General features: G+C 49.3%; 1 protein-coding gene across 2 annotated transcripts in view; it reads left to right on the top strand.

The window, feature by feature from the left end:
* Positions 1-1,095: 1,095 nt before the first annotated feature.
* The window catches only part of Ndrg1 (N-myc downstream regulated 1), a 42,410-nt gene continuing 17,424 nt past the window's right edge, over positions 1,096-26,081 (top strand). The window contains exons 1-5 of one of the 2 annotated variants that reach the window (XM_021183153.2): positions 1,096-1,246; positions 11,585-11,665; positions 12,782-12,817; positions 23,521-23,626; positions 25,504-25,624. In XM_021183153.2, the coding sequence (XP_021038812.1) occupies positions 11,603-11,665; positions 12,782-12,817; positions 23,521-23,626; positions 25,504-25,624 (326 nt within the window). In that variant the 5' untranslated portion in view covers positions 1,096-1,246; positions 11,585-11,602. Of the gene's footprint in view, positions 1,247-11,584; positions 11,666-12,781; positions 12,818-13,200; positions 13,499-23,520; positions 23,627-25,503; positions 25,625-26,081 lie in introns of those variants that run through there. The other variant, XM_021183154.2, reaches the window with a different exon arrangement.

Raw genomic sequence — 26,081 nt, 5'->3', positions numbered from 1 at the left:
CTATAACATGATGTTTTCTTGGTGCTGGGTGCTGAGATTCTCAATGTGGTTTCACATCTGAGCCAATCCGGGCAATATTTATTTATTTAGTGGGGATGGGGAGTGAGGGTCTGAGGAAAATGTATGGCACTGTGTTCTTTCTTTCCACTTTGTGGTTTCCGGGCATCGAATTTAGGTCCCCGGGGTTTTGCAGGCCACATGTCTTTACCAGGTGTGCCATCTTGCTGCACCCTTTGAGGAGATTTTTTCAAAGCCCCAGTGTTGGGGCACACTCCCAGATTCTAACTAAGCTGCTCTGGGGTGTAACCAGGGTATCCACTTGCTTAAGAAAAGCTCCCTGGAGAGGCTCAGGTGTAGGTCAAGGCTGAGAGGTAACAGGCAAGCAGGCCAAGGTTTTAGAATATCATGACAGAAGGAAGATCCAAGGTTGGAAAGCAAATTCTATGCACGTTCTGGGGACCACAAACTGCAGTCTGTAGAGTGCTTATAGCTGACACAGCGGGCTGGAGCAGCGGGGAAACAGCAGCTCAGAGTAGGAAGGGAGTTGTGGGGCGCCAAGATCAGCAAGAATAAAGGGAGCTAAGCAATGTGAAAGGAGCCTGGAGAGAAAGTCTGCCGTCTAGGCTGTAAATGGGGCTTGGGAGTGACTGCGTGGAGACCCGGAGGAAGTTGGGGGTGCCGCCCAGAAGGGCGTGGCGCGGGCAGAGGCTTAGGAAACTCAAAGGCTATAGGGGGGCCAAGTGGTCGCGCAGAGAGACACAAGGGAGTCCGTATGCACGCGCGCACGAGCGCGCACGGGCACACCACGCTACCACTCGGTGGGCACACGTTCGCTGCACACGCCGCGATCCCGAGAGGGGATCACAGGGAGGAGCCGCAGGCAGGGCCGGGCAGTCTCTCCGGTCGCGCCCCTGCAAAGGCTTGCGCAACAGGCGGCAGCTCCAGCCCGCCCCGCCCCGCCCAGCCCAGGCAGGGTGCAACGCGAGGCGGGCGGGAGAAAGGGGTGTGTCCCCGTCCCCTGCTGCGCTGGGAGTAGAGGGTCTGGGAGGGGCGAGGCCCTGGGGGCGGGGCCCCGGCGCCTATAAATTCGCCCTACGCACGCACGGACATAAACAAACCTTGCCAGGCGACCCTCTCGCGTTGCAGGCAGATTGCTCACCCATCTTCGTCTCTCTCTACACCTCCCGCGGGGCGCTGCACCTCCAACCTTGTGGTTGGCTCCTTTCCGTGCTTGCTTGCTCATTAGGTAAGCCCTCCGGACGCCTTCTTCCTCTGGAGCAAGACAAGGACCCCCAGGAAAGCTTGCCCTTCGGGGTGCTACTGAACACCCCGCCCGTCTTTTGTGGCCCTTGTGAAGACCACAACTGGTGGTCTTCGGTGGAACCGGCGCTGGAGGGATAGCTGGCATCACTGGAGCGGGTTTCGATTACTATAAGGCACAAAAAGACATGTTGGGTCTCGCTTTCTCTCTAACTGGGGAAGTGGGATTAAGGGGTCGAAGTTGGGGCGGAGAGCCTGGGAATACCTGGGTCGCACTTCCTGGCGTCAAACCCTGAGCCACAGCTGACTCCTCTGTCCACTGGGCTCAAGGGGACACTTTGTGTGTGCTCTCGCGTGTGAAGGGGTGTGAATGGGTGATGGGGTGACTAGGAAAAGAGCGACTGTAGCGCATGTATCCGGGGGATGAGTAAGGGTGGGCAGACTTGGCGGGGAGTGTGGAGACGGGGGCGAGGGTGTGTCTACTCTGGAGCCTGGTCCCGAACCAGTGTGATCTGAACCTAGGTTCCCATCCAGTCGCAGAGCCCGGTGCTCTTTCCAAGCTGTGCGTGTGAGAGAACGTGTGTGTGCTGGGGGAGAGTCCGGGGTGTGTCCCGGCGCGTGCTGCACGCGCCACCGCGAGTGTCAGCGGCGAGAGGAGCCCAGGCAAGGGTGCGGCCCTCTAGGTAGCACCGTGTTGGCTCTGTGGCTGCGCGGGAGAGGTGGTTTGTGCCTCCAGGGTCGCGCGGGCATCTGGCAGCCCCAGAGTTGGCTGGAGCTCTGAGTGTCGTCATTTTCGCCTCCGCCTCCCCCCCCCCTTTCTTTCTCCCAGGCGGTCCTCCCTGCTGTTTCAGCCCGGAGAGCAGCTGGAACCGCTCGTCCTTTCCCGGGAGACCCGTCGCGGTCTCTGATTCAGCCTGAAGGGTAGATTCGGGAGGGGCGTGCCGAATGCTGCAGGCTCCGGGGAAACATGCTGTCACCACCGCCTCTGTCAAATTAGTAGCTGAAGCTAAGATTTGTGGATGGCTTCCTTACTCTGCCACCTTCGGTCTTCCCTTGTCTGTCGCCTTTGCTGGCAGTCATCACGGGCCCCCATGCACTGTCCCTTGGGCTTTAATGTGGGAGGACAGGTGGGGGAGGGAAGTCCAGTGGTCCGTGTCCTAGAACAGCCTTCAGCTCTCCCTTACAGACTTCCTGGGCAGGTCAGCTTATTTGAGTCTTTGAAACTCCTGAAGAAGATGGGAAATTCAGGACAGCCAATGTTCCCTCCCCCCACCCCTTACCCCCTTCAGTGTTCTCCTACACCACCTAAAGTGAACGGCGCTATGGATTTCAAGGCAAATCTTTCAGGTTGCTTCTTACTGTTAGAGATCCTAGCAATTTGTCTATTTCACATGTGTGAAGTGAATGAGAGGAAGCTAGGAGCAGAGGAAACCCCCCCCCCCCCAAAACCATCTTCAAGGGACTTGCCAACTTCTGGACAGTGGCAGGGAGGGGCCACTGTTTTATGGGTGTGGCGCAACCAGCCCCAGGCCAGAAGGGTACCAAGTCGGAGCTGAAAGGTGTGAGGGAGGCTTTACAGGAAGGGCTGGAAAAGCTCCAAGAGGTGAGACTCTACAGTAGATGCTGTCAGGGAGCTAATCCCACCTGGGCCTTCTTAGCTTGGTGGTGCTTGGTCTCCCCTTGACCATTACCAGGAACCTGGGGAAGGAGGACTTTTTCAGCCACACCAAGGACAGTAGCTTGGCCCATAGGAAGAGCTCTGACATTATTAAAAATCATTGGGACAGCTCTGCTTTCTGCCCTGACCCGGGTAGGCATCTGATACCATCCTATGACTGGAGGAGGTATCGCTTAGTTCCTGGGTCCATTGTAGAGTCTCCTCTCCTCGTAAGCTTTCTCTTGGTGAAAGCAAACCAGAAATTGCTAACTACTGGTTGGGCTATTTGAAAAGGAAATCCCAACTCATACACATCCTTTCCTGTCTTTTGCCACTTTAGAGATGAGAACTGAGATCAGAGATGGAGAGGGCTGTGGTTGAGGTCAGCCAGAGTCAGAGCTCTGTTCAGAGTCCCTTCTCAGAAGTCTCTTGGTTAGGACTGAACTTGAGTTTTGCCTGAATGCTACAGAATGTGACTAGGAGCTCACCTTCTTACTAAGTTTCGGGTGAGGCCAGTAGGAGGGAGAGGCAGAGTTTACGTGTTCGTTTGTTTTTTATTGTTTGTTTGTTTTGAAAGTGTTTAAATCATGTGTTGAAGTGGAAGCAAAGTCAGTTCAGTGAGAAAGAGACAAGGGTAACAGTCCCTCTACCTGGTATTTTTTTGAGTTAGTTACCTCCCCCCTGCCCAACAGTGCTGGGGTCCCTGGGTGCATTGACCCCTGGTGGCTTGAACTAACCCCAGCAGGGGACAGAAAGAAGGCAATGTGTTTTTCTGATGTCCCAAAGCTGCAGTACTTCCCTTATGACCTAGATCCAGAGGAGTCATCTAAGGCGTGCCTCAAAGGTCCTGTATCTTCTGAGGCAAGCCAACGTAATGACTAGCACTGGGGGTGTAGCCAGAGCAGAGCGAGTATAGGATAGGAAGAGAATCTGGGACAGGAGTGAGAGAGCATCCAGAGGATCCTTTTGCCACCTTCCATCTCCACAGGAATGCTGCCTGGGCTGTATCATCTCTATTGAGGTGGATGAGAAAACCAAAAGCTTATGTGAAACTATAAGTGGGAGAACCAGACAGACAGAACCTTTTGAGTCAGCCGTCAAAACTTTTGTGTTCTAGCATAACAATATATCCAGGTGTTTGAAGAAAGCAGGGAAGCAGAATGAAACATGCAGCGATAGTCGTGGGCTTTGGACCTTAGTTTCCCTCTTCTATAAAGGTAGAATAACACAAACAATCTCATCTGGGTGTGTAGAGCTTGCTTTGGCTAATCCACATGAAGTGAGGCTAGTGGTCAGCGCATGAGGAGCACTGTGTGGAAGCTTCACATAACAACTAGAGAGGAGGAGGGCATACCTGCTATGCCTCCTTCACCCACTAGGTCTAGAAGTTTATAGCTGCTTAGTACATAGCTCTTGCCTACTCAGATCGCTACGCAGTCTATCATATTGCCTCATACAATGGAGGTAGGAGACGGTCTTAATTCTCAGGCTAGAAAAACAGGCGGGGCACCAGTCTAGAATCAGGTTAATGGATCTGGACCAAATGGCTTCACCCTTAGCCACTTCTAACCCTAACCTTGCCGCTTCCGGACCCAGCTTTGGGATGGGTGGTCAATCTGGTGGACTCACTGCAGGCTGTGGACCTTCTTGGTCACATCTGACCCTAGGCTAGCCCTTCTCACTTGCTTTTTCTCTCCATGGGAGATGGAGCTGCTAAACGTGGCCTCTAGTTGTTTTGTTGGAAGGGGAGTTGTACAAGAGCAGGATGTGACACCGTGGCCAGCAGGAAGCTGACTGCAGAGGTGGAGGGTCACGTTTGGATGTTGGCATGGAGCTGAATTCTCTAAGGTGGGTGTTGTAGAGGAGAGTTCAGGCACTTAAGGAGAATGCGAGGAAGTCCGCCTTGGCACCTCAGAATAAGAACATGCTTACAAAATCAGGCCCACAAACAGGCTCTTTGAACCAAGAGTTTCTTACTGTCCTCTCTATTTAGTAGATCTCCATGCCCGCTGGCTACCTCTGCTTTCTCAAGCTCTGCCTCTCGAACTATAGGTCTAACTAGCTCTTCCCTACCCAAGGAGGTAGAAAGAAAGGCGTATGAACCTGGAGGCTTGCAGTTCATCTAGTATAGCTTCTCCCTTTCCTTCTATCTGAAGAAACCTTTAAATCTTCACTTTGTAGTCTTCTGCCTAGAGAGGCAGGGTGCAGTCCAGCCTCCATCATCACTGGTTTCCATCCTCAACAGACCTCTCCAAATACTGATCTGATAGGGCTTCTCAAGAGACAGATGACTGAACCTTTCTCAGCTAGCCAGCCTCGGCCCTTCTAGACTCTTCCATGGCTTCTCCGTGGCTGGTAGCTGGGCTGAGTGCCTTCCCATTCTCATTTGTCCTGTGAGATCATGCTGTCCTGTCATCTGTCTGCTTTCCCATGCCCCCTCCCGGGGCCTGGCACTTAGTGAGTGCTCTATCCTTGTCTGCCCAAAGGACACTAATGAGGGCGACAAACCAGCCCATCTGTACAGGAATGACTGGAGAGGCTGTTCTGAAGTGTGGAGGAGACAGAGCCATTTTGGGGGAAGGATTTGATTAGGGTGGCCAGCATGCAGTCTGATCTTGGGGACAAAGGACTCTGTATGAAGATCCATTTCCGTCCTAGGCTAAAACTGTTTCTATGATGTCAATAAATTGTCTCAGCCTCGCCAGCGTAGCTCAAACCCATCCCACGGATTCACAGAATAATTCCTCTAGTGCGACCAATGTCCTTCTTTGGATTTCCAGTTACTGGCTTATCCTTCAGACAGTGCCAAACCACTAACTGCCAGACCTCTGGTGCCAAAACACCAACGAGCACTACGGGAAGATCAGTCAGTGTAGGCATATTCCTGGCACTTCCGCTTCCTGCTGTTACATTCTAGGCAGCCCTCTACTCTGCCTACCTCACTGCTCAGAGCTCAGGGGACTCTGATTAAATACACAAATTCCCCTTTCAGCAGGGGCAGGTAGTGCAGCCCTGTAGTCTCAGCTGCTTGAGATGTCGAGGCAGGAGGATGGCAAGTTCAAGGCCAGCCTGAGCAAACTGAGACTGTTTCAGAAGAAAAAATATAGAAAGATGGTGGGGAACATAGTTCAGTGATAGAGTCCTATATGCCCACACACACACACACACACACACATGGCTCAATCTAAAACCCAAAAGCTCAGTCCCCACAGATGCTGGGGGTGACAATGCAGCTTTAGTTACCTGATGTCAGGTGGCTTTCTCCTTGTGACCTTTGTCCCATTTTTCCATTGTGGAGCAAAATCAATGCTGAGTATTCTATGGAGTCCCGAGGCTCCTGGAGGAACCCCTATTTGGAAATCTCTAAGGAGGATGATTGTACTGCCTTTTGGTCTTTTAATATCTCTGAGATTTTACATCCCACTCTACACTCCCCCTAAGTGTAGAGTTTTCTCGGATCCAGCCTGTCCGCAGGGCTCTTTGTGAGATGCATTACATAAGAAAATCAGCCCAGGGCCTTGCCCTTCCCAGAATCTTCACTTTCAAAAGTTCAGAAAACACCAAGGGAGCTGGATAAGTGCTTCACAGAGTGACTTCAGAGTCTTTTTGAACTGACTTAGGAATGTCCCCACAGGCATGTAGGGGAACCTGGGCTTGTCCCAAGGTAGTTTTCCTGGGTTCACACAGAAGTGATACTGCTCTCCAGACCTCCCTGGGGTTGCAATTTTAAAGGGTTGCTATGCTACCACTGGTAGCACACATTGACCCTCAGTGCACTGTAAGGGACAAGCTACTAAAAATGCCCATGCTTCTGTGACTACTACCTGGAGGGCAGAATCTGGGCCAGCTGCTGACATAACAGTCAGTGCTGAGCCAGCTGTGGTCCTCTCTGGTTTTCCTTTCTCTGTTTCTCTAAAGGACTCCTGGAACCTGTTGTTTGCCTCCATCAATGGAGTGAGGTGGCTGGCCATCTTTCTCTAGGCCAGAGGATGGAGACAAGGAACCTTTGGGAAGTCATGTAAGGGATATTTACTGGGCTCCCTATCCCTTCCTATGAAGTTGGCAATGCCTCTGCCTAGGACTTCTTTGAGCACAGAAATCAGTGTGGGGTCATGGAAGTGACTTACGGCATTTACTGTGGTGTCCAGTCCCCATGGATGCTCTTCCTGGGACACCGGGTCCTGGAAGTCCCAGAGCAGTTCATGAATGCATCTTTGCTGGATTTCTCTTTTGTTTCACCGCACGGGAATTCTAGGGGCCCAGGAGAGCTTGGCTAAGAGGGCAAGCAAAGGGGTAGGTTCCACAGAGCAGCTTCAGCTCTGGGGAATGACAGAACTAGGGAGCCCAGGGTAAGCACAGAGGAGTCTGAGACTCAAGAGGAAGGAAGTGAAGCGGGGTCATTGGGCCAGAGCTGAGCACTATGCATAGGGCACTTTGGTCTCAGAGCTGTGCCTTCCTACCTGGGTCCCCATGTCTACCTAGTTTGTCGGGAATCCGAAGGACAAACACACATTCTTTGCAAGTGAACACAGGGAGGCTCATAGGGGTTATGACTTCGAGTCATGAGGCAAGAAAGTGACCTGATTCCCATGCTGCGAACTCCCAAGCCAGGTTCAATCACCTTTCTGAGGCTTCTTGAGATTTCCAGATTCTGTCCTCACTACCCTCACAGACTGGCTAATGATTCTCACATGGCCTTAGGTTGCTGTGGGACACTCAACCTATTGCCCTTTGAGGCCCAGGGCTACATTTCTCCCTGTTCCCAGCACATGTTAACTTGACTTGGCCAGGGGCCCTTGAATTCTTGTTCCTTGATGACCAAGATGTGCTTGCCTAGGCTTCCTGACCCTTGTCACTCACAATCCAGCATCACTGGTGTTAGAGGGACCTCATGGTGCCACACTGTGGGCTGGAGGACTGTTCAGCATTTGCTGAGCAGTTTTTACACATCCTCTTCCCCACTGGGCCACTCTGGGACTCAGGGACGAGCAATGTGTAAAGCACAGGCTGTGTCCTCACAGTGCCCCAGGGACTCCCCAGCACCACAGGAAGGAAGGGACACTGGTTCATTAAATAGCTGTTTGCAGGTCCTTTGAGTTGTTCAGTTTAACCTTCGGCTTGCTGGGAGCCTGGGCACCAAGCACACACAGATGCGCACACGGAGGTGGAGCTGAAGCTGACGGTAATACTAGAATCTGCTCATAGCACCAGGTGGCCTTCACTCCTCTTTGAATTTTCTTTGAATTCCTGGAGCAGGCAGGTGGGACAGGAAGAAGCCATAGCAGCCAGGCTGCCAGCTGGTGGTATGACCTGGGGCTCCACCTTTGTGGGAGACTTTCACTGGGAGGAGATCTGCCCTCCTGTAATCCCTGCAGCTGGCCATGTGAGCGGAAGCCATTAGACTTGGGGCAAGAGTGTGTGGATGTGAATGTGTACTGGATGAAAGAATTGTTATTTAACAGACATTTTCTGGATGCTTTTTTCATACTAGGGACCGCTAAGCTCAAGCAGTCTCAGACAGGTTTCATTTTGCATCCCGGGGACATTTGGCAGTGTCAGCGGGCATTTGTAGTTGTCACAGCTTGAGGGTGTGGTTGTCCAGGGCCGGGGATATTTCCTAGCATCATAGAATGTGTAAGGGCCTGAATGTCAGTACTGAAGCACACTGGTAAGTCAGGTTTTTCTTTCTTTCTTTCTTTCTTTCTTTCTTTCTTTCTTTCTTTCTTTCTTTCTTTCTTTCTTTCTTTCTTCTTTCTTTCTCTCTCTCTCTCTCTCTCTCTCTCTCTCTCTCTCTCTCTCTCTCTTTCTTTCTTTCTTTCTCTCTTTCTTTTTTACATGCTCCTGGAGGTCCTGTTAGGGGGAGCCTGAGAGCCACACACAAGCCTTGAGACTGAGGTCCTGGATGCAGTCATGGCTTTACCCCCAGACCCATTACATAGTAAATTCTTCTCAACGCTCCAGTTGCTTTTGTTACTGATCTTGCATGAGATGCTTAATATTGTCCCTTCAGGAAGAAATCAAGATGACATCATGGATCTTGGGCACTGCCCCTGGTACCTTTGCTCCTGGCTTTGGAGGTGCAAAGCAGAATGGGTTTTGTATGGTGGGAGGAAGACAAGGATCCTTAGAGTGGCCATACCTGTAGCTCTGACTGTATCCAAGATATGCCTGGCTTTGCTACTTTATCTGTTTTTCTACACTGAATGTCCCAATACGATTATCTTTGTACAAAAGCACATGGAAAAAAACTAAGCATATGAAAGGTGCCTTTGCTGGGCTGCCAAAGCCAATTAGGGACTGGCCCCCAGTTGATCCTGTCAGGAGAGTATATGTAGAAGGGTGATGCTCTGGGTCCCCCAGCAGCTGGTGAAAACACAGAGCAGAGGTGGCTGGTTATAGCCCAGGTATCTGTAGTCCTGGGTAATACAAAGTGTTTGTTACTGAGAAACAGTGACCTAGATCGAACAGATGCACCCTCAGAATACCCCACAGTCTGCTGGGAGATGTGGTCTCCCCTCACCAGCTTCTGAGTCCTCACCCAGACAAGGGTGTCTCAGCTTCCACACCGTTATCAGAGTGGGTCTGGAGGTCATTGCTGTGGGGCTGTCCTGTGCACTGTAGTGTCCTAGGCCTCTCTACTTATCATGATGTACCCTGGTAGTACTCCATTCATGACAATCAAAATGGTCTAGAAATACCGCAGAATGGCATCTGGGAATCAACCATAGTGGAGATTATAGCCCGTGCCATTTACCTTTGGTCTTCCATCAGGCTGTGAGTTGGCTGGAGGCCTGTCAGAAGAGGACCCCTTTGCCTCCAACGAGCAGATTGGCAGGTGCTTGAAGTGTCAGGAGACCGTATCATCTTTCAGCCTTTCTCATCCTGTGACTGGGGGGAGAGAGACATGGTGGAAGGTGGATAATTCAGTGAGGGAATTGAGGTGGGGGCTGGCATCATGTTCCAATGAAGTGTTGGTTCCTAGAAGCTGAGGAGAACTGACCAAACTTAGCTGGTCTACAATGTGTTATGTGTTTTTGTAAAAGCACGAGAGTTTTGCAGGGCATTTGCTCTGTGAGTTAGTGACCATGCTAGAGGTAGAAATTGTAGAGGCACAAGGCAAGGGGACTACCTGAAGGGGATGGCTCACAGGCAAGGGTTGAAGAGGGCTTGCCCGAACCCACACTGTGGGAAAGTTGAAGACCTCTACTTTACCCGGGGTTCTTGGCTGGGCAGAGTTTGTTCAGCATCCCTGTGAAATGTGAAGTTCTCCACTCTCAGCATGAGAGGTGGTGGTGCCAGAGGCCAGGGCTTCTGGAAGGTCTCTCTAGGCTGCGTAGGCGAGGTGTCCCACGGCTAAGGTCTCGGGACTATCAACATGCTGAATTAGCAAGACTCTTGGAGCATAGCTTTTCATGCCTGCTGCCTCCGAGCTGGCGGCAGCCCAGGAATGTTCACAGATATAAAACTGACTTTGTTTTTCAAATGTTCTGGATCTCAGACCCGAAAGGCTACATAAAGACATTCTTGTGAGATGGTCATCTACTGGGGAGAGTCATGCTGGGGCCCCAGACCAGCACACCCTGTCTACCCACTGCATGCCGTATATTGGCATGAATATGTGTATTTCAGAGACCTGCTCTTGCAGGCTGACCTGCAGATGAGGGTCACAGGGCTCCTGTGAGTTTGGGCAACTGGCTTTCAGGAAGTCTTGAGACTTTAGCTCCCATTGTTGCAGTATCTATAAAGCCTTGAATACCTGGAGTTATAACTCATATTTTCCTTGTAGGTAGTCAGAGGCTATATCCTGGGCCCATCTCTTGGCATTCTCCACCCACTCTGACCTCTGTGTGCCACCTGTGACACTTCTGTTCTCTGGCATTCCTTAGGCCCCACTCTTATCTATGGGCATTTACTTTTTCAGCTGGACTATGGATCCGGAAGAATGTGTGTTTATCTCCCAGATCTATAGGCATTGCCTCCTGCCCTCTCCTTTCCCTGGGAGCCCTTTAGGCCACAATTCCCAGCTCTTCCGAGCTCTGCACCTGTTCATTTCTGTAGCCCTTATCTATTGGCCTTATGGGGTATGTGTCCTAGTGCCAACTAAAGAGATCCCTGTTGCCACCCTTGCTTGCCCTTTTGGGGTTTGGCTCAGAAAGTACCATTTGCTAGAGGGTCATTTTCCCACATCCTGCTGAATGTTCCATGTCTGTCAAACCTTTAGCATTGGTTTGTTCCTGTCCTGTTCTCTCCACTGTGGTCAGGCAGCTCAGAGTCTTGCTCAGAGGTACATATTGCACCTGTACATGGTGGCACCCAGGGGCCTTTTGGTCCCTTTGATTGTTAATCTGGGGACATCTGGCATCAGCAGAGGGATCTCCTTCTAGAGTGCACCAAGAAGCATCCGAGTGGGCTTGGTGGGTCTGGACTAGGTGTGAACCTGCTTTTGGGTCTCCATCCATCTGCTTTGTTGTAGCTGTAACCGTGAACCAGTTTCAGGGGAACGAGGGCTTCCTTGTAGTCCACGAATGGCCGTGGGTGTGGGTGGGAAAAGCTGGGGACAGAGGAGAGGCCTGGCCTTCTTATTTGTTTCATTTCTGTATTAGCTTTTTTTCCAGGAAAGTTATCTCACTGGGAAGTGCTAACCTCCTGGCCTTTTTCCCCTGGTAGGTGTGTGATAGCACGGAAATGTCCCGAGAGCTACATGACGTGGACCTCGCTGAGGTGAAGCCTTTGGTGGAAAAAGGGGAGGTAAGTAGAGCTGCTTTAGGTGACACTATCATATGCTCCTAGTGGGCACACTTGGTCACATATTGGCATGGACACTCTTGAGCATGCCTTCATTTGTATATAGCATGCATGCATGTGAACAAGAGCATAGCATATAAGCTATGTATGAAGTGCACACACACACACACACACAGACACAGACACAGACACACACATACACACACACACACAGACACACACAGAGAGAGAGAGAGAGAGAGAGAGAGAGAGAGAGAGAGAGAGAGAGAGAGCACGTATTGGTCCCCTCTATTTCTATCTGCACTTAGTGACTCTTGCTCTTCTTGTCTATTGCCCGTCACAACCCCTGTAACGGGCCATCTGTTAGGATTGGTTTACAGCGTTCCAGTCCCTGTGTTTCTCTGTACCCTTCTTTGTTTTCCTGGCCTCTTGGGCATTTGGCACTGCTGATCCATCCTCTGTGCTGGAGGCTCTGGCTGGGGCCCAGCTTTCTATTGGATTCAGTCTCTGAGTTGGGCAGAAAACAGATGCTGACTAGAAGAGTGAAGGTCCAGGTCCTCCCTGAATCACACTACCCTGGCTTCCTTGGAGTCAAGGCACCCTTTCCTGCCTTCCTGGACCTTTTGCTTGTCCCAGAAAATTGTTAAAGATGAAAACTGTTTGGGCTGATGTAGCTTGAGGAAAAGGCATTGAGGTTTCCATTGCCCTCTTCTCTCCACAAAAGACTGGATTTTAATCCAGAATGCAAGCATTAGCAGCCACGAGAAAATTACAAGAGCAGAAGAGACACAGTTCCATTAGAGTCAGGAGTAGCACACACGCATGGTATATGGACTACCTAGCCACCTCCAGAACTCTGTCACCCAAGCTTGTGCCCTGCTTCTGTCTTCAGATCTCTTTTGGCCAAGTGTCCTTGGAAAAGAATCTAGCAGATAGACCAATTTTCTACTGGGCTGCTGTTCCCTGAGATAAAACAGACAGTCTCTCTTTGCAAGGACAAAGGGACACCCACTGAGCAGAGTTTAGATTCAGGCAATGGTAAAGACCATGAGTATTGATTGATGTTTGTCTCTAACCAAAGATAGTAACCGTGTAACCATGGCTTTCATCTCTCCACAGAGCATCACTGGTCTCCTGCAAGAGTTCGATGTTCAGGCAAGTAGAAAATGTGATCTCCTTTTTATCCTCCAGTCTACCTTTTCCCTTCCTTTCTTCTTTCCACTGGCATGAAGTAGATGGCTTTTATAAATGTGGAGTCAGCAGAGATCAGGGAGTGGCCTCAGCCTATACTGACACTTTGCAGCTTCTCCTGGAAGAAGCTACTTTGAGTTCTACCCAGGGAGTCAAGAATTGACCAGCCCCCAACAGGGCAGACAGACAGATTGCCATGTGGCCCTGGAGAGCTGGGATGTGTATGGGAAATAACAGATGTCCAGTGGATCTGGGGATCCTGTGATGTGGACACATAGTAATCTTGGCGTGTCAGGAAATCTGAAACTGGGGTTCTAGGCATAAGGTTGGAGTATCCAGCCCCCTCAGAGCCAGATGGAGGACCAGCCAGGATGTGTTTCCCAGCTTTGTCTAAGAGCCAGTTATAAAGAGTGGAGAAACCCTGCACTCTCCAGTGTCCTGTGCCTTCATCCCCAAGCCTGAGTACTCTGGAGGGCTGCAGGCATGCTCACTTAGACCTCCATGAGTTCCCAGTCACACATCTTGATTTCAGCCTGTTCTCTGCAGACAGAGGAATCACCTACCTCTGTTTTTTCCAGGGGCTCCTGCTTTGATGCACACTCATCCTTCCACATAGAGGTGGGGTTCTGCCCTTGACTCTGGAAGGTAAAGGAAAACAATTAGAACAAGGGTTAGAAGTTGGCTTGGTTCCATCACAGGTCTAAAGGCATAAAGTAGGCCTTTGAGGGTCTGACACCAGTATGATTGTTGGCTACTCTGACCTTAGGGCTCCAGAAACTCCCAGCATGGGTCTGAGGCCAGAGCTTCTGTCTGTTCTCCTTTGGGGCCTGCTTATCCTGTTAGCTGGCAACAGAAATGAAGTATTAAGCCATTGCTGTATATCAGCCCTTGGAGTCCACTAAGAGAGGTAGCACCTTCACAGCACAGAGATATCTCTGTGAACCCCAAGAACCCTATAAAGCAGGGGACTTGTCCTTAGGTTCAAAGCAGAGGTAGGTGGTCTAGCCCACACTTGTGCAGGAGACCCTGTGGGGTTTAACAATACAAGCATACACTCATCTTGGCCCTTGACAGGGATCCCTGAGGCAGGGGCCAGTATCAATCTAAAGGCTATTCAGAGATGACCGTTGCTTCCATTGGAGGGTCGAGCCCCATGGCCTCATAAGCCTGCACCCCCCAGCACAGTGAGGATTCCCGGAGGAGGAGGTTGTGGTTTCTACCCCAGGGCTCCTGTTAAGACAGCGGCTCAGCCTAGTCTCCTAGAGGAGTCTCCTTGACACACAGCCCAGTTTTCACTGTCCTCGGATGTCCTCAACTTGTCTCTGTAGTTGATAACTTTCCAGTAGGGATAGCATCCCTGCATTCTGTGGGGATACTGAGGCACCCAAACAGAGACTTACCTGAAGTTATATCATAGTTCAGACCTCTGTATCCTGAAGAAACTGATCCTCTTAAGAGTCTGCAATGCTGTTAGTTCTCACTAACCTGACAAGCTGTGTGCCTTTGGCAAGTTACTTCACCACCTTGCTGAGTAAGCTTCATCCAATGACCATAACTAAGTTCCAGTACTTAACAGTCTACTAGGCACTGTTACAAGGATGCTGAGTCCAGTTAAATTCAATGCTTTAATTTAACTGTGAGATGTACTCCTTCACTCTGCACAAGAGGCCTGCTTACAGACTTCTCATCCCCGCTTCATCTCAAGTCAGAAGACCAAGTAGCGATGGGTTCTGTGGTCATCTCTTAATGGGAGCTTCCAGGTTGTCTAGGTGGTGACTGGTGATGCTAGGACACTGGCCTGGGGTTACTGTGTATATGCTGCGGTGCCTCCCATCTGTAACAGCCTCCTGTGAGTAGAATTTCCAGTAGTGGCTCAAAGCAAAGGCTATGGTCTGCAAGGAAGCATGGCAGAAGCACAAGTGGGCAGAAGTGGCCTTTAAAGTTCAGGGACTTGACTTCTTAGCCACCAGCTTCTTAGTCTACATGCTCCTATCTACATGAGGTCAAGGTAGAGACATGCTTCCAAGGATCATGGGTGAGAATATCAGGAGAAGCCCCCCCCCCCGCCCCCAGATTAGTAGGGTAGTCTGCATCCACCCTGGAACCCACCAGATATGGAAGACAAATAAGCAGACAGGCTCCCTAGCCCCATGTGGAAAAGCAGAATAGGGACCATTGATGGGGTGAAGGCAGCTCCTTGGGTGGAGAGTATCTAAGGAGGGGTTTAGAGGATTACCAGTCCACTGAGGACTGCTTGTCACTTCATCCCTTCTCTTGCCTGACTAGGTATGTTCTGTTTGACTCCCTGTGACCTGGTCCACTGTCTATCAGAGGGCTGGGGATGTAGGAGAATCATTTTAGTAGCAAGGAGAGCTGGGTTGGTGGTGCTTCCAGAACCATTCACATCCTTGTTGAAAAAAGGGAGAGACAGCTCTGGAGAGTGGCTTGCCAGAGGCCACCCTGTATTTGGTAGAGGAGGCAATGTCCCAGTCTGTACCTCTCTCAGACCCACAGATGCCTGGGTGGTGGTGATAAAGTCACTGCCTGTTCCCATATACAAGGTACCATACTAAGGGCTTCCCAGACAGTACTGCATTTCACACTTCAATAAGCATCTGTCCACAGGCACACGTGGTTGTGCTGGTGTGTGTGGGGGGGTCACAGCAGGTCTAGTTTTGCCTTCATTAGAGGAAATGCATGGTTTTGGCTCACTGTTTCCAGGTCCTGAGTCTGTGGGTTTGCTCTCCTTGCTTCCTATGCAATGGCCAGAACTCTACACCATCCATCTCACTGTCTAGGACTCAGGGATGCATGTGTGCTGTGGTGAGCTGGAAGCCAATGAAATGTCCTGAGGGCTTTGGTTTATCTTGTTCAGTCCTGATCTGCCCTATTGGAGATGTGGAGGGACAGAGGAAGAGCAGACATTGTACATCAGTGGTGGCTAAGGTTGTGACACCCCATGTTGCTCCTAATCACTGTGCCCTCTTGTCCCACGGTAATGAGAGCCATGCAACTGTCCCCTGAGGCCTTGGTTATTCAGTTGGCTGTGTGGGCTGAGCAGAGAGCTGTAACTGACATCCCTGGGGCCCCCTGTGCAGTGAGGGCTGAGCCCCACAAGTCTCTCGCTGATTAGGGCCTGGTGACTTGCCTTCTTTTCTCCCTATGCCTCCCTGCTCAGTATATGATTGGTAAAGGAATTATCTCTTCTCAGAGTTGAGACTGTCCCAGAGAGAGTGGGAGGCTAATACCACCTGCCCCTTTCTGGTTATCAACTCAGTCCCTCCAGCCTCAGTTTCCTATTTAAGTGACTTTGTATTTTAGAGAGGATAATGTTGGAGCTATAACATCACAGAACATATTCCACCCTCTATTGTGTCTTTCCTCTGATTTTTATTGTGGGAAAACACACAAAATAGTTGACACAGTCACCATTTTTAAGTGTGCAGTTTGGTGGCCATAAATGCATGGATTTTAAAAGTCCACGTTCCCTCTCCCCAAGGCCCTCGCCCCACCATGTCACCGTCTCTGAAGGAGTTTCTTGTTTTCAAGCACCTTGTATAAAGGGGGGCCTACACAGCAGCTGCATTTTGGTGACTGGCTAATTTCATATGGCATTGTAATCTCAAGTTCAATGTGTGGTAAAATGGTGTGATTTGTCGGCTATGAGGTCCATGGGCAAGCCAGGCAGGTGCCCTGGGATTTCTCTGTCCTCTTGGTGAGTCTTTGGGAACCTGTGCTATCAGCTCATTGTCTCTCCTGATGGATGGTGAGACCATAACCGAATCTGTAAGGTGGGCCAATTGGTCCAAGCCTGACTGGGACTCTCCCCTGAAGACCTTTCCAGACTTATAGTTCCTCGCCCCCCCCCCTCCGCGTCCATAAGACTGAACTGTGGCTCACCTCTGCCATACCTCTTTGGTCTGTCTGGTCAACCACATGGTTTGTACTATTCCACTGATCTTTTGTTTGGTCTTCGGAGGGGAGGAGGTGATGTGAGGCTTGAAATGTCTGTTCCTTCTTGATGGCCACTCAGTATCTTCATCCACTTCCTAGTCTTCGCATCTCATGGGGGATGGCTTGAGGAACCCAGATGCTTTGCCGTGCCCACCTGAAGGCAGTCTGCAATGCTACATGGGGGACAGCTCCTACTTTGGCATTTTCAATGAACCTAGATGACTCTTCCTTTTTCCATAGTCTTAGGGGTGTAAGTTTTTACACATTTCTTTTAAAGCAGTAGAAACGTGTGCCTCAATGTTCAGTGCTAACCAGAAAAGACTCTCCCACCCATAGCTGGGTTGCCCAAGCAAGTATTATGGGCCTTGCCTCTCCCTGCCTGTGTCACCGTGGGGTTTCTTCTTGTCTGAGGTGGGCACTGTTCTAGCTCATAGCAATGCATCTCCCTTTGCTAAAGGGCTTCTGGATCCTTAGGATTTCAGCTTGTGGCTGCTAGCCTGTGGTGCTTCAGGAAGGATAGAAGATCAGTTTGATCTGGTCCTGGTGGGGCAACTATCCTTAAAGGGTAATGTCTCTGTCTCTAAGTTTGATGAGCGGGCGTTGTGGGAGCATTTGAGATTTGAGCTTTTTTTTTTTTTTTTTTTTTTCCTTTAACTACAATTCTGGAATTTGTGATTGATAAAACTGCCAGATGCCTTTGAGATGGTCCAGTCCTGCCCTTCTGCTCCAGATGTCTAAAGCACTGGAAGCACATCTATTCCAGGCCCTCCTTACTAGGTCACACACAGTGGAACCTATCTTTGCAGAGAGATCTGTTTGAAGATGCCCAGAGGTGCTATTGAGCATAGAATGTCTTCTGGAAACTGCTCTGTGCTCTCCCCAAATACCCATATATGAGTCTCCTGCCAGCCTGATAAGGGCAATGCCCTGCCCTCCTTGTGGTAACATCTAAGATATAACTCTAGGGAAATCACATGGTGATGAAATGGATGTTGAAGCTGACTCAGCTCCTACATCCAGAGATAGAGTTTCCTCTGAAGGTAGTTTCGGGAGGGCACTTCTGGCTCCAGGCTAGTTGGCTTCCATTTATTGTTAGGTCTTCAGTGTCTAATTTAGTGGTTCTCAACTTTCCTAAGACTGAGACACTTTTATACAGTTTCTCATGTTGTGGTGTCTCCCAACCATAAAATTATTTTTGTTGCTACCTCATATCTGTAATTTTGCTACTGTTATGAGTCGTAATGTAAATATTTGATATGTAATGCCAAAGTGGTTCCAACCGACCCACAGGTTCGGAAACACTTGTCTAATGCCTTCTCCCTAGGCTCTGCTTGTTGAAATGGCTTCATCTGATTTATTTGGTTTCCATGGGAATATGTTAGTGTACAAGGGACACTCTGGAAAATGAACAGATGTTCCCTTTGGGGCCTCCTAGAGGGTAGAGAGCCAGACAGGGTGGCTGACCTCAGTAACTCCTGAGCTTGGTCCCTACTCCTTGTACCTCCCTGGAGCAAGCTAGGCTTGAGGCTGTTTCTTTGCCCTTCTGTTGGCAAGCCCGTCTACTCATGGGAAATGCAAACAAGTGGCCATCTTGGGCTAAGTTCTGTCCCTGCACCTTTGTTTTCTGTTTTCATTCGCCAGTTAATTCCTTCTAGAGTGGGCAGAATTCCCACAGAACGTTATGAGTTCTTAGTTCCCCCATTTCCTGTCCTTTCCCTTCTCTGGTCCCACTTTCCAAGCAAGCTCCTGGGATTCAGAAACTCCACTGGCAGATGGCATGGATGCACATCTGGGGTATGTGACATGCCAGCTGCCTGCTCTGGGGTTTCCTAGCAACATCCCCTGGAACAGTAAAGGAAAGCTATCTAGGCTGAGGCTTGGAGTTGGGGTAGACGTATCTGTCAGGCTCTCCCAGGTAGACCTTCATCTGGCAACAGAAAAATTTGCATGCTTTTCTTTCTCAAGGCTTAGTTCTAATCTGTGAAACATATGCAGGGGGGCCAGGGAGTATCACTACCATGAAGGCCATGGCCAGCCTTCCATCCATTTATCTTGACCTTATGCACAGACCACGGTGTTTCTCCACTGGATTTGGGGTAGATTGGTCACTCCTTTTTTCTTTTCCTCGTCTGAGGAACATTCTTCCCTTGTCTGGCTTCCTTGGAGACTTCTTGGAGAATATGACCCTAGGTGTTTTTTATGACCAGGGCTGACACAAAGCCACAACAACGGGCTGTGACCTGTAGCTTCTCTTCTCTGTTTTGGTGGGATGGTAACACAAAGGGTGGTGGTCTCTTAGGACATTGTAGTCTCATCTCTCAGTATCTCCTGTGGTGTGACTTGCTGGCCTGGGAAAGGGGTGGTCCATGCCACTAGCTGCCCTAGAGTCTTGGAGAGTAACATCCTCTAGCATCTATCTGCCCAGGGCCTCCAGGGAAGGGTGAGATTATGGTGGGTGTAGCAGCTGGTCTCTAGAGCCCTAGATTATCCAGCCAGGGACTTAAGCCATTCTGTCTCCACGGTAATCACCTCTCCAACAGTTGCCATAACAACCAACAGGGAGAGAGGTAGTTGTATAAAAGGCGCTTCTAGGTCTTAGCTGTGGTAGCAGCCTGAGGAGAGGCAAGCTTGCCTTTATTCCTGTTCTGGTTGGCACTGTCAACCTGCCACGACTCAGAATTATCTGGGTAGAGTATGTCATTGCCTGGATCATATTGCCCTATGAGCATGTCTTTGGGGAATTTGTCATAATTATTAATTGATGTAAGAGAGTCCAGAGCACAGTGGGTGGCACTATTCCCTAGGCAGATTGGGGAACTGTCTAAGAAAGCTAGCGAAGTGCAAACCTGCCTGCCAGCAGGCAAGCAGCATCCTCTGGGTTTCCCACCATACTTTGACTGTGAGCTAAGTTCCTTAGCTGAGGATAGCCTTGTGAGGAATAGCAGAAAGGGCCTGCCTTCACGTTTCTGCATTGACTTCCTTCAATGATGGACTGTAATATGGAATCGTAGGCTGAAATAAACCTATCCCTCCCTAAACTCCTTTTGTCAGAGATTTTGTCACAGCAGAAAAGTCAGCTGGTTATGCATCTTCCCTCCCCTCCCCCAAAAGCTGGTCTGAGTGCTAAGTGGGTACTAAGGGTTCCTTCAGTATGATTGTATTTTCACTCTTTTCGCCATCACTGCTAATCAGGCTCCTAGGTTGGAGATATGCTCTCCCTTTTTAGAGGTGACCCCAGATGGCGTATGCAGTAGGACAAGGATTTGAAGGGTAGTATCCACAGGGAGGCTGGCCTGGCCTATTTTTAGATGGAGCCATGTGGGTTAGCCCCAAGACAATGAAGAATGTAGCCCCACAATAGACCATTGTTCCCATGGTGGCTTCAGGGACAGCAGATGACCCGCGTCCCACGGGGCTGGGCTATTGCTCCTGCCTTATGGATTTTTCCAGTGCTTGCTCTGTGTTGGAAAGAGGTGCCAAGCCTGAAGGGAAGGGGTGGGGCAAGGAAGACAGGGCTGGGCTTTGTCCCAGGGGACTTATTTTGAGGACCAATAAGGCATATGGCTCAGGAGACCCCCTGTACTGGGGGTTCAAGAAGCTGGGTATTCGTGCCTGTGCTTGCCAGTGCCTACCTACAATTGACTGTGTCCTCTGGTGTCTGTCTGTGCCTGCCTGCGCCCATGCCAATGGACCTATGAATGCTGTATCATCACTACCTCATGGACACTGCCACAGGTTCAAATCCATATTCCAGAGAGTGAGGAGGGCTCTGGGCTTGCTTGCTTCAGAAGTCTTCAGGGATAGGACCACCTGCACCTCTCTGTCCTGGTGGGAACAGAGCCAGGTCATGAGTTTATGCGCTCACATGTGTTTGAGACAGTATGTATGTAGCCCAGGCTGTCCTCAAACTCTCCATCTTGCTGCTGTCTTACCTTCCTCGGTGCTGGGATTGTAAATGTGCAAAACCACAAACACCTAGGGTGAGGTCTTGGTGAGATGCCACACTGGGGACTAGGCATGTAGCACAGTGGTAGAGCATTTGTCTAGTTAGTAGGTGTGAGGCCCTGGGTTCCAACCCCAGTATATGCACACAGCAGAAAAGAAAATATAGCATTCAGAGACTATACTTTAGAGGTGGGACCTTGGAAGGAGGGTTCATCCCTTGTGTTTTGTACTAGTGAATCCATGTGCATTCTTTTATCCGGGTGTGCTATACTAGTACATCCATGTGCACTTCTGTGCACATACAGACATTTGTGTGTACTGTTGACTAGGACATGAGTGTGTACTGTTCTTTTTAAGACTACTATATCCATGTCCATGTGCATGCAGTGTTGTGGTATTATATTTACGTGTATCATGTTACCAGTATTATCTATGAGCACTGCTATTCCAGGAGATCTGTGTGTACCACATTATTCGTACATCCATGTTTACTGCTGTGCTTGTACATCCATGTGCATTGCTGTAATAATTCCCACCTGCTCTACTGCTACAAACATGTGTTCTGCCATTTTTGTTACACGCATGAGGACTGGTATGCAAGTACACCCATGTGCAATGTTGTATGTGCACAAATGTCTGTCTATGCTGCAGTTGTGCCCCAGTTGGGGAATCCCTGTCCTCATGGGCTTTACAGCCTTATTCTGACCACCCCAAGTCTTGTAGGATGGAGGCTGTTCATGTGACAGGTTAGGGTGACTTTTCCAGAACACAGCTCCTGAGTGGATGGCCCTCCCTATCTATTCTCTCACATTAGACTATGGGTGCTGCCCTTGTCTTTTTGTCTCCTACCTCATGAGACACGTGGGTCCTAGATTCTGGCAGGATGTTTTTGGCACCTGAAATTTTCTGTGCCTCTGTGTCACCTGCATGACTCTGACCACCAGTTGTAGCTTGGAGGTGTCACACAGCCCTTTAGGGCTTTTGCAAGAGATGAAGGATCTGGAGAGAAATGGCCCAGCTACACGGAAGTCCTCAGTGTCCCCAGCAGACCTCGGGAGGGCAGCCAAGAGCCAACCACAGCAGAGGAGGAAGCTGTTGCTTTCCGACGAGGAAATTGCTCCTGGGACATGCCTCCTCAGAAGCCTAGAGTGACAGCAAAGAGGACAGGCACCAAGGGCCAAAGGCAGGGTCACAGAGGGTCATAGATGTTCACAACAGGCTTCATGGGAGGTTCACTTGACATCGGGCAGGGTAAATCAACCTGCTGGGAGCTGAGGACTCAGAACTAAGGTGAAACCTGTCATTTTGAGGGTAGAAGAAAGAGACATATTCCTTGTTCTCTCAAGTGAGCATGGGGGGTGTGGGGGTACTGTGGATTGCTAAGAACTGGCTTCAGAGTAGAGCAGGAGAGAGAAGGAATTTAGGGGGACCGTTGCAGGTTCTCTGCTCAATCCAGAGTGGGAAGCTGTTGGCCCATTACACTGACAGTCCCAGGAAGTAGAGGCCATGCTGAGACTAATGCCTCCTTTCTGCCTTTATCAACCCCGGCATGATGGTTTAATGCAGGCAAATATTTGCCTATTGGTAATATGATGGCTCCTAGTTAAACATTGCTAGGTCAAGCCCAGCCCCACTTCCACAGTGAGTCAGGTTAGCTCCACTTGGTATCACCTAACAGTGCCTGGCATTTGAGAGGTGCAATGTGAGAATTGGCCTCAGTCTGTGAAACAGAGTGTGTCTAGGGAGCTGGTGTTTGTGTATGTATATATGTATGTATGTATGTATGTATGTATGTATGTATGTATGTATGTATATATGTCTTAGTAGCTCTTCTATTGTTGTGAAGAGACACCATTACCAAGGTAACTATTTAGAAAAAAAAACACATGTAATTGCAGCTTGTTAAAAATTTCAGTTATATCCTGGCAAGGAGTATGGCAGCACAAATGGTGGTGGAACAGTAGCTGAGATCTATATCTTGACCCATGGCTGAGGTGGGGGAGGAGAAGGAAAGGTGAACACTGGGCCATGTATGGGCTTCTGAAAACCTCAAAGCCCACCCACAGTGATGTACTTCTTCCAACAATCCTAATTCTAATCCTATCAGAGCTCCCTTCTCTGCTGACTAAGCATTCAAATATATGAGCCTGTGGGGGCCATTTTTATTCAAGCCACCCACCGCATTGTGCTTTGCCACAGGAAACTGAGGCTGTTCTTTGAAATGGGGAGTGAGTTCTAGGAAGCCTCAAAGAGCAAATACCCATTACCCATGGGATAAGTGAGACAGAGGAACAAGAAGTCAAGGAAGCTCAAGTCAGATGCAGACAACAGAGTACTTTTCAGGCAATGTGACTGGGGCCACCTGTCTCTGGACTGTAGCGCATAACCTGCCAGGGTCCTGTCTTCTACCTCCTGATACAGCTTTACTCTCCTTACCTTTTCATTTTCCCTTCCCCTCCTCTCTCCTTCTTCTTCCCTTCTCCCTTCCTGTTCCTCTTTCTCCCCTCTTCTCCTCCCCTCCCACTTCACATTTCCCTTCCCTCCCCTCCCCTTTCCTCCCTTTCCTTCTCTTCTCTCTCTTTCCCTTTCTCTTCTGATCTCAGACATCTGCTGTTGCCAGTGCAGAGCTCTAGAGACCATAGGAGGTGTGTACTTGGGATATCCTCAGAACACAGTTGGGAACATGGCATGTGTCCATAGTCAGTGGGTCAGCCACACTAACACTGTGAATCCCATGTGATGGGCCTCTGTCTGTGGTCTCTCCTCAGGAGCAGGATATTGAGACCCTACATGGCTCCCTGCATGTCACCCTGTGTGGGACCCCCAAGGGCAACCGTCCTGTCATCCTCACGTATCACGACATTGGCATGAACCGTGAGTTTGGGAAACTGGAATGCTTGGGGAGGGCTGGCGGAAGTCAGCTGCTCTTACTGCCTTTGGGACTTCTTGTTTCCAGCCTCAGCCTGGGAAAACCTGAAACATGCTCTGCTGTTAGTACTGGATGCTCTAGGGACAGGAAACGAGCCCCACTGCTGCCTAACAAGTGTTACAATGACTTAAAGATTAATATATGCAATGGCCTTTGATACTGTAGTCATTCTGAAAAGAAGCCTTGTTTCCGTTCTCCACTGCCCTGATCTTCCATACTCCCCAGCCCTGCCGAAAACACCTTGTCTCCTCTATGTCTCTAGAATGTCATACAAGCACAGTCCTACAGTGTGTAATCCCTCATGACTAGCTTAGTCCATGTTTTCAAGACTGATATATATATATATATATATATATATATATATATATATATATATTGTAGCTTTGTCAATACTTTACTTTCTTGATGGTGAATAAGACCCTACTGAATGGAAACCACACTTGGTCTTCCATTTTTTTCCTCTAACACATAGCATTATCAGACCTGTCACAGTAATACCTCACTTCTAGTACCAATTTCTGTCTTAGTCACTGTTCTACTGCTGGGAAGAGACACCATGACCAGGGCAACTCTTACCAAAGAAAGCATTTAATTAGGGGCATGCTTATAGTTTTAGAGGTTTGGTCCATGATCACGACAAAAAGCATAAAGCAGGCAGGTGCTGGAGAAGTACCTGAGAGCTACATCCTGATCTGTAAGCAAAGAGAGAGAGAGAGAGAGAGAGAGAGAGAGAGAGAGAGAGAGAGAGAGAGACTGGGCCTGGCATGGGCTTTTGAAACCTAAAACTCTGCACCTCAGTGACACAATTCTTCCAACAAAGCCATACTCAATCCTTCTAATCTTTTCAAATAGTGCCACTCCCTGATAACTAAGTCTTCAAATACATGAGCCTATGGGGGTGGGGCATTCTTATTCAAACCACCACACTGGAGGATGGATACTCAGGGTCTCTGCACTAACCTGTATTATAAACAGTGTTGCAGTGAATTTTCACCCAGTGGATTTTTAAGTTGAAAGGAAGTAAGCCAGGCTTGATGGCTTATGCTTATCCTCTTAGCACTTGGGAAGCCAAGTCAAGGGGATTTCTGTGAGTTGGAAACCAACCTAGCCTACATAAGTTACAGGTCAGCCAGACTACAGAAAACAAACAAACAAACAAACGTCAAGTGTGGTAGTAGTGTTACATTCCTCTCCAATCTCAGCAGTCATGGGTAAGGAGATCAGGAGTTCAAGGACAGCATCAACTATATAGCTAGAGGTCTTTGCCTCAGCTCCTTAACAAATGGGAGACTTATCCTAGGAGACACAGGTAGATACCTCTTGCTTTACCTAACATACTTTTTGTTTGAAAATTATGTGTGCCTTGAAAGGTGTCCCAGATCTTAATGCCTGAGAGACCCAGAGAAGTTCAGGAGTGGATACATCTTGTACTATCCCCATGGCAACCTTGCCAGAGAGGAGACAGTGCCAGACCCTCAGCCACTTCTGGCACTGGCTGCAAATTGAGGATTCAAGAAGCTTAGGGGCCAGTTCTACACTGCGCCAGACATTAGTTCTATGACTCTTCCTTCCTCTATCACCAGAGGGAGGTCTGGTCGGAAGGGGTGAAGACTTACACTATTTCTTTTTAAGATAGAGTCTCATTATACAGTGAAACATGTCTAGAACTCCATGGGTATAGATCAGGCTGGCCTCGAACTCACAGAGATGCACACTTTCTTGGGAGCCCCTCTGCTGCTGCTACGTGAAGCAAAAAAAAAAAAAAAAAAAAGTGAGTGTATACCTAACATCTTTCTCATTTGCCCCTTGGTGTGTCCTGCAGACAAGACCTGCTACAACCCCCTCTTCAACTCTGAGGACATGCAGGAGATCACACAACATTTTGCTGTCTGCCATGTGGATGCCCCTGGCCAACAGGATGGTGCCCCTTCCTTCCCAGTGGGGTAAGAGCAGAGACCTTCAACCCACAAGCAGATGAGGTGCATGTAGAGGAAGAAATGCCAGCCTGGGTAAAACAAAATTACCTATGGTAAAAGACTAGATTTGCCATCTCTAAGCAGGGCACAGGGATGCATGCCTGGACCCCAGCACTTGAGAAGCTTGAGGTTAGCTTCAAGTCATAGTAAAATCATATTAAATTTTTTTTAAAAGGAAAAGGAAAGAAAGAAAAAAAGAAGCCAAGACAATATATGTGAATGTATCATAACATTTACTTTTAAACTAGTTTCTTTTCTATTTGTGTGTGTGTGTGTGTGTGTGTGTGAGAGAGAGAGAGAGAGAGAGAGAGAGAGAGAGAGAGAGAGAGAGAGAGACAGAGGGAAAGAGAGAGTGTGCATGCATGCATGTGAATATTTATACTGTGCATCTCACATAGTCTGTGCAGCTATGGGGGCTGGGCTC

The sequence above is a fragment of the Mus caroli genome, chromosome 15 (genome assembly GCF_900094665.2).
Source record: "Mus caroli chromosome 15, CAROLI_EIJ_v1.1, whole genome shotgun sequence".
In the NCBI taxonomy this organism is placed as follows: domain Eukaryota; kingdom Metazoa; phylum Chordata; class Mammalia; order Rodentia; family Muridae; genus Mus; species Mus caroli.
Note: the sequence above shows the minus strand (reverse complement) of the source record. Positions and strands in the feature narration are given on the sequence as shown.